Consider the following 8385-nt stretch of genomic DNA (forward strand, 5'->3'; position numbering starts at 1 on the left):
TTTCCCTGCCGCCTTTGACTTTTCCTAGCACGATTGTCTTTTCCCTTGACTCTTGTCTTCTCATAATCGAGGCGAGCCCGATCTCATCAGCTCTCAGAAGCTAAGCAGGGTCTGTTAGTACTTGGATGGGAAGCCACCAAAGAAGTCCACGGTTGTTATGCAGAGGTAGGCAATGGTGAGCCACCCCAGACTGTCTCTTGCCTCAAAAACCCTAGGGGGGTCACCATAAGTGGGCTGCAACTTTTTTTTTTAAAATAAAGTTTATTAATAATAGGGTCAAGATACAACCATAGTGTATGTATGTATGTATGTATACAAAGCTGGTGAATCAGTAAGCGATAAGGGGGAAAAACAGTTAAATGCATATAGGATGATGGTAGAGACAAAAAGGTTACGATAAAGCATGGCAAAATATCAACATATCAGAAGCAAAAGAGGCACATCGTACAGATAAAAAAATAAGTAAATATGGATGCACTTAACTAATTAACGAGAACCAGTTTGGTGTAGTGGTTAAGTGTGTGGACTCTAATCTGGGAGAACTGGGTTTGATTCCCCACTCCTCCACTTGCACCTGCTGGATGACCTTGGGTAAGCATAGTTCTGATAAGAGCTGTTCTTGAAAAAGAGCACTTTCTGTCAAGAGCTCTCTCAGCCCCACCTACCTCACAGGGTGTCTGTTGTGGGAAGGGGAAGGGAAAGGAGTTTGTAAGCCGCTCTGAGACACCTTTGGGTAGTGACGGGCGGGGTATAAATACAATCTCTTCTTCTTCCTCCTCCTCTTCCTCTTCCTTCTCCTCCTCCACGTCCAAGAGTGGGGAAACCACCAAGCATAATAGGATGAATAGTGGAAGCTCTGATCAACAAGGGGAATCCCAATGGAGAGATCATTTAATAAGTATATCAGAGGTAAATCCAGGAATGGTAATTTGAATTAGAGGGAAGAAGATCTCTCTCTGACATATAAGTTAAGACGGGAAGCCAGGTGACGATCAGGCCCGTAGCCAGGATTCTTTAAATCAGGGGGGCATTTAATTTTGGGGGGGGGCACTGGCTAATCAAATTAATCTGGGGGAGAAGGCTGTGATGCCCTGGGCTGGATGGGAAGTCAGGGGGCCTTGTAAGCTGGTCAGGGGGCCTAGCCCCGAGAGGCCCCACTGCAGCTATGGGCCTGGTGCCGATGAAATTGTCGTAGATTTTTCTAGAGCTTGTATGAGAGTCAATAACCCCACGGTAGAAATCTTGTACATAATGGATTGGTCCCATATCTTATCACACCGCATTGTCTAGGTTGTTGGAGAGAAACATTTCCAGATGGAAGCGATTCTAAGTCTTGCCGCAGCAAGGAGGAGGGAGATAAGATTTTCATGGGTGTCAACTCGATCCATGGGGTTCCAAAGATTTAAACGTAGGAGCTCAGGTTTGACGGCACTTTCCATGGCTGCCGGTTTGGATTTCAGGAATCTGAAATCAGGCTAAAGCAAAGCATCAGGGGAGAGGGTGTGGCTCACTGGTGGAGCTTTCTCTTGCTGAAATAGCTCTGGGGGGGAGCGACTTCTTCATTTTCGCTGCACCAGTTTGGTGTAGTGGTTAAGTGCGCGGACTCTAATCTGGGGGAACCGGGTTTGATTCCCCACTCCTCCACTTGCGCCTGGCTGGATGACCTTGGGCAAGCCGTAGTTCTGATAAGAGCTGTTCTTGAAAAAGAGCAGTTTCTGTCAAGAGCTCTCTCAGCCTCACCTACCTTCACAGGGTGTCTTCGTGGGGAGTAGTCTGTGTCTGTGGAGCAGCAAAAATGGAAATAACTTCTCCTCAGCACTGCTTCCGCCTGGAAAAATGGCGTGGAGGGGAAGGCGGGAACCGTTCTTCCCCCCGGTGGTAGCGGTTGGAGCCTGTTTGAAAAATCAAAATTTTTCAACACCCATTCCCTACAGCTGCTGTGTGGCTGCAGGAAACCTGAACCCAGACCCAACTCTTTTTTTAAAAAAAAAATCTGCATATCAACTTTGGCTCTTAGTTCAGCCTGTATTGCTGGCATTCTGGCATCTACTGTGTTAGAAATGTGTGTTAATGAAATGATCCATCTATGCAAATGTCACTTGGTACAGTCTGCAGGTTCTTACAAAGCCGGCCTTACGTTTATGTTCCCCAGGTCATCATACAGTCTACATCGGGGTTCATGTGCCTAAGAGTTATAGGAGGCGGAGACGCCACAGAAGACGGCCCAAGGAGAAGAAAGAAAAGGAGAAAATTACTGAATACTATTCGGATAAATCAGATGTGGAAAATGCAGACGAGACAAGCAGTAGCATCCTCAAGCCACTCAGTGAGTAATGAATACATGCTCTCTCTTGCACGCACGCTCTCTCTGTCAGCTGCTGTGTTAATGAGGGAGTGGTCTGGAGTTGTGTTGTTGGCTACCAGTGGAAAGATTTGGGGGGGGGGATACTGTCATGGGAGAATTTTTTTAAAAATGTAGCCTTATGTATTTACTGGAAGTGTCTTACTAGAAATGACAAAGGGTAGGTATAGGAATCGACGGTAATTCTGTGGTTTCCGGCAGTTCCTAGAGCTACCCATCGTCACGTCCGGTAAAAAACTCCAGTAAACGCACGAGAATGCATTTGTTAAAAAAACATCCTGCAGCGAATGGGACCTGGAGGCAGGATATCCTAGTCCAGCCCTAGTCCAGAAGAATAAATGAATTAATGAATTTTCGGCTGGTCCTATCGTGTGACCAAAAACATTCAAATTTCAAAACTCGGAGCGGATTCGTTGACTCGGTTCAGACATCACGTGAAAACTACGGTTCGGCTCACAAGACAATCGCACAAATCCCGGTTTGCCTTGACAAATGCTGGTGGCCTTCTCTCTGTAGTCTAGGAGGGTAACGCATGGGAACAAGTCATGATTAAACCAGGATGTCTGCGTTCACATACCACATAAAACCATCGATAAAGCAGTGTTTAATAAACCAACCCAATTTTGGTTACTGGTTTGGAAAAACCTACATAACCTGCATTGAAACACATCACCAGAACCATAGTTAGTGTAATTAAACTACAGTTTTGCTTGATGTCTGAACTGAACCGTAAAATAAATGTCTGCAAAGAGGTGTAGAAGTCACTTTTGTTTTCAGAATGGTTGGAAATGCTGCTGTTTTGGGTTCGCATGAACTTTGAAACGTTTTGGTAATGCCTGGAGTGGCTTATCTGTGAGCTAGAGGGCTCTTGTCTCCTGAGATGTCAATCGAGGATAAATTAATGGTGCTGAAATTGGGATGGCAAAGATCCCAGAGTCTCCTCACTTTATTGGTATGTGCTTTGGTGTGTTTTTATGCACTCAGGTCTTGTAGCTATAGTGATGCATTTAGCCATCTTTCAGAGAAATGTTCTGGTTGTAGAGAGAGCTTAATGTGGCTGTTTTCTATCCTGAGCATGACATGATTTCCCGTGGAATTTGTCAACCTGGGATGATGTCCTGGTTTAGCTACGTTTTCCAATTATCGTGGTGCAAACAAAGCATTATCTTTTCCAGTAATGCAGGAGGGTGCCAACAAAATGCCATCAACCAGTACTCTCTCTGTGATGGAAATCAATCACAATAGGAATTCATCAAGGGAGATACCCATGCATATAGAGTGCTTTAAAAATGAATTGTTCAGTGACTATCCACCTGTTTTGAATTTGCTCTGTGCCACTGGTGGCATGGAGCCGTGGCACACATGATAGGACCTAGAACTTGGCCCCATGCTGGTGAAGGCAAAGTCATGGTTTGAGCAGGGATGTATGTCCTTTGGTTGCTCCGTGGCTGGCTTACAGGTGGACATGTGTCCTGTTTCCAGCGTTGAGCTCTCTTCGACGCTGGGTTACCTGCAAAATTCTGTTCTATGGTGGCTGATCTGTTTGTGTATGCAGTTTACCCCTTGATCCTGCAGTCAGTGTACAAAATGTGAACTCGCCGACACTCTGTGGCTACAGCAGTGGCCTCCCTCCTTGCAGTGTAACAGCACAAGGAGAGGGTGGTGGGTAGGGTTCTGTTGGGACCTTTTGCCTCAAGAGGGGCTGTGGCTCAGTGGTAGAGCACCTGCTCGGCATGCAGAAGGTCCCAGGTTCAGTCCCCAGCATCTCCAATTAAAAGGATCAGATAGTTGTTGTTGTTCAGTCGCACAGTCGAGTCCAACTCTTCGCAACCAGATGGACCAGATCCCGCCAGGCCCTCCTGTCTTCCGCCGTCCACTGAAGTTGGCTCAATTTCATGTTTGTTGCATCTATGACACTGTCTAACCATCTCATCCTTTGCCGTCCCCGTCTTCTTTGACCTTCAATCTTTCCCAGCATCAGGGTCTTCTCCAGTGAGCGCTCCCTTCTCATTGGGTGGCCAAAGTATTTGAGCTTCAGTTTCATTATCTGGCCTTCCAGGGAACAGTCAGGGTTGATTTCTTTTAGGATGGACTGATTTGATCTCCTTGCAGTCCAAGGGACTCTCAAGAGTCTTCTCCAGCACCATAGTTCAAAAGAATCTATTCTTCGGCGCTCGGCCTTCCTTATAGTCCAACTCTCGCAGCCATACATGACTACTGGGAATACCATTGCTTTGACCATGTGGACTTTTGTTGGCAGGGTGATGTCTCTACTTTTTATCATGCTGTTTAGGTTCGCCATCGCTTTCCTCCCAAGGAGCAGGCGTCTTTTAATTTCATGGCTGCTGTCACAGTCTGCGGTGATCTGGGATCCCAGGAACGTAAAGTCTGTCACTACTTCCACGACTTAAAAGATCCCAACCTGAGACCCTGGAGAGCCGCTGCCTGTCTGAGTAGGCAGTATTGACCCCGATGGACCAAGGGTCTGATTCAGTATAAGGCAGCTTTGTGTGTGTTCATGTGGGACATCCTGTACATCTTTCAGGCCAGTTAGATCTTCCAACAGTAAGGTCCTGGAGGAGGGCTTTCTTGGCAAAAAAGGGAAAAAAATCCTTTCTCCTTTCTCCTCATGATCGGCCTTCCAGAGCCAGTTTGATGTCGTGGTTAAGATCTGGCAGATTCTAATCTGGAGAGAACCGGGTTTGATTCCCCCACTCCTCCACATGCAGCTGCCGGGTGACCTTGGGTCAGTCACACGTTCTCTCAGAGCTGTTCTCTCAACAGCAGTCCTCGAGAGAGCTCTCTCAGCCCCACCTGCCTCACAGGGTGTCTGTTGTGGGGAGGGGACGGGAGAGGCATTTGTAAGCCACTCTCCTTTGGGTAGTGAAGGGCGGGGTATAAATCCAATCTCCTGCTCCTCCTCCTCACCCTTTCTAGATATAGGTAGTCATTGTAGCTGCAGTGGGAAAGCAAACTTGAAGTTAGTGTGATGCAGTGGTTAGAATGTCTGATTAGGGTCTGGGTGACCCGGATTCGAATCCCTGCCACGGAGGCTTGGGCCAGTCACACACTCTTAGCTTAACCTACCACACAGGGTGGTTGAGAGGATAAAATGGAGGAGAGGATGATGTTAACTGTGTTTGGGGAGAAAGGCTGGGTATAAATGAAGCAGATGGCCCCCAACCTGGATGGCCAGACTGGCCAAATCTCATCAGATACCAGAAGCTAAGCAGGGTCAGGCCCGGTTAGTACTTGGAGGGGAGACCACCAAGGAGGTCCAGGGTTGCTATGCAGAGGCAGGCGATGGCAAAACCACCTCTGTGGTCTCTTGCCTTGAAAACCCTACAAGATCCCCCTTAGGTCGACTGCAACTTTTTTTTTTATAATGCATTATTTATTGAATTTTACAACAAACATAAAACATGAACATTAAACAAACAAACTATAAACATACAACATAAACATGGATTCCATAAATCAATATTCCTTTGCTGTGAACCGTAACCCCTACATTCAACTCTTCCAGTTTATCCGTAAATCTAAACATTCTTCTCTAACCAACTATAAAACTTTCTCCAAGTATTATCATAAACGTCATCTTCCTTCCCATGCAGCTTCATTGTCAAATTATCCAATTCTGCTATTTCAGTTGTTTTAACTACAAATTCCTTTTTAGACGGTATAACTTCGACTGCAACTTGATAGCACTTCCCATCACAAATAATTCTAAAAAGTCCCCAGAGGCCAGTTTCAGATTAGAAGAACAGAAGTAGGTAGAACTTCTTTGGGTAGAGGCAGTGGACCTCTGTGTATCAAATGCTGGGAATAAACCACAGGCGCTCGCCATTGGTTGGACCGGCTGGCTTGTGATCTCCTCGGAAGCGTCTGGTTGGCTGCTGTTTGAAACAGAATAAACGCCTGGAACCCAGATTTAAGGAACCCGACTGCCTGGCTGTCCTCTTTGTCAGCCTGGAGGCCAATAGTTTGCATCTCTGAGCAAGCATGCATCCGAGGAGGGCCGCCCCCGGCTGCCAGTGTTGGGGGGCATAGGGTTGTCAGCTCCAGGGTGTGGAACTCCTGGAGATTTGGGGGTGGAGCCTGGGGAGGACAGGGACCTCAGTGGGGCACCATGCCACAGAGCCCACCCTTCAAAGCATCCATTTTCTCCAGGGGAACTGATCTCTGTTGCTTGAAGATGAGCTCTAATTCCAGGGGATCCCCAGGTCCCACCTGGAGGCCGGCATCCCTACATCAGAGGACTAAGGAGACTCTTAACCCAGAGCGTTTACTTGCCTCCAATCTCTCCCCACAGTCTGCAGAATTTTTTTAAAGCACAACTGCCTTATTTCTTAAGAGGTCTAGGAATAGACCGGGCAGGGGCTGTTGCAGTTCACAAGATTAAGGGGCGGGAAGTCGGCGCATGCGGGACTTGCGTAAGACCGATTTGCTGCTAGGCCGGCTGTAGCCAGTGCTGATTTAACAAGTGCAAAAAAAAAAAGACCGTTGAGTTCAGGTTCTGATGCTACTGGGCTCCTCGCCCAGATTTCCAAAGGCTTTAGTGGTTTGCCGATCACGATGTAGTGACCCCTGCTTAAAATTGTTGTGTTTTTTTAAAAAACTGATGGCATGAATCAGCTTTTCTGTTGTGGTTCTGCTGAGAAAACGGTTTAAAGAAAAGGTTGTCAAACAGTGTTACCCTGACACAGAGCGTACTCCATCTTTCTGTGTTATACCTCTGAGGATGCCGGTCACAGCTGCTGGCGAAACGTCAGGTCCTACAATGCCAAGACCACGGCCACACAGCCCAGAAAATCTACAACAATTAATGTTACTGTGATTTTACTCCATTAGGGCAATAGCCCCGTGTCCGAGCATACGCTCTGCATGCGGAAGGTCCCAGGTTCAGTCCCTGGTGCCTCCAGTTAGGGTTTCTCAGGTGCCAGGCATTAGGAAAGACCTTTCTCTTTCTGAGACCTTGGGGAGCCAGTGGCTACCAGTATAGAAAATAGTGGGCTTGAGGTATAAAGTAGCTTCCCTGAAGACTTAGTCTCCCTCATTCTTCTAAATAGCCTGATACCGTCTGATCTTGGAAGCTAAGCAGGGTCGGCCCTGGTTAGTAATTGGATGGGAGACCACCCAGGGCTGCTGCACGGAGGCAAGCAGTGGCAAAACACCTTTGCTCATCTCTTGCCTTGAAAATTCCATAAGGGGTCGCCATAAATCGGTTGCGTCTTGATGGCAGTTAACCAGGGGTCATTTCGTAGAAAAAGAGGTGCAAGAGCTCATTAGCATAACTCATTTGCATAACTCATTTGCATATGCCACACCCCCTGACATCACCGGAAGTGCGTCAGAAGGCAACACCCACCGCTCAGGCTCCACTGGACTGTTTTGGATTGCTAGCTATTGGGGGGGGGAACGTGCAGATCTGTCCTCACAGAGGAGGGAGAGCTTGTACCTGAATAAAACTTGGTCTTAAAGGTGCCACTGGACTGTTTTGGACGAGGGTGCGGGGGGGGGGGTCTCTGCAGCTTACCTGGCTGCTTCTTGCACTGACTGAGGGCTGCTGGGGCTTGTTGCATGATCCCACCCCCTGGGCTCTTTACTGCCAGAGCTCCGCTCCTGTGCGCTCCTGCAGGAATTGACCCCTGATTATTACTAAGGAGAGCCAGTGTGGTAGTGTGGTAAGAGTAGAACGAGGAATGGGGAGTGTGGTTAGACCATGGTAGTGTGGTTAGACAGAATGAGGAATGGGGAGATCCACTTTCAGACCCCTTCTGTCCCACGTGACCTTGAGGTGCGCTCCCCCCCCCCACCTTGGAGAAAGGCCAGGATAAAAATATAATCCATGTAAAAAGTAGGTTGAACTGACAAAATGTATTTTAATTTGTTTAGCATATTTATAGCCCACCTTACTGAGTCTCAAGGTGGATTCCCAAGAGGTGATTGCATAGCATAACACATCTGATAAGCAATGCAGTAGGACTAAGAATACAAAATTCAGGCCCCGGTCACACGGGGGG

General features: G+C 47.5%; 1 protein-coding gene across 1 annotated transcript in view; it reads left to right on the forward strand.

Moving 5' to 3' along the window:
• The window catches only part of SLC4A4 (solute carrier family 4 (sodium bicarbonate cotransporter), member 4), a 298401-nt gene that overhangs the window by 29672 nt on the left and 260344 nt on the right, over positions 1-8385 (forward strand). The window contains exon 2 of the mRNA XM_015419998.1: positions 2153-2326. Within this exon, the coding sequence (XP_015275484.1) occupies positions 2153-2326 (174 nt within the window). The remainder of the gene's footprint in view (positions 1-2152; positions 2327-8385) is intronic.

The sequence above is a fragment of the Gekko japonicus genome, unplaced genomic scaffold (assembly GCF_001447785.1).
Source record: "Gekko japonicus isolate JY-2015 unplaced genomic scaffold, Gekko_japonicus_V1.1 scaffold350, whole genome shotgun sequence".
Taxonomy (NCBI): domain Eukaryota; kingdom Metazoa; phylum Chordata; class Lepidosauria; order Squamata; family Gekkonidae; genus Gekko; species Gekko japonicus.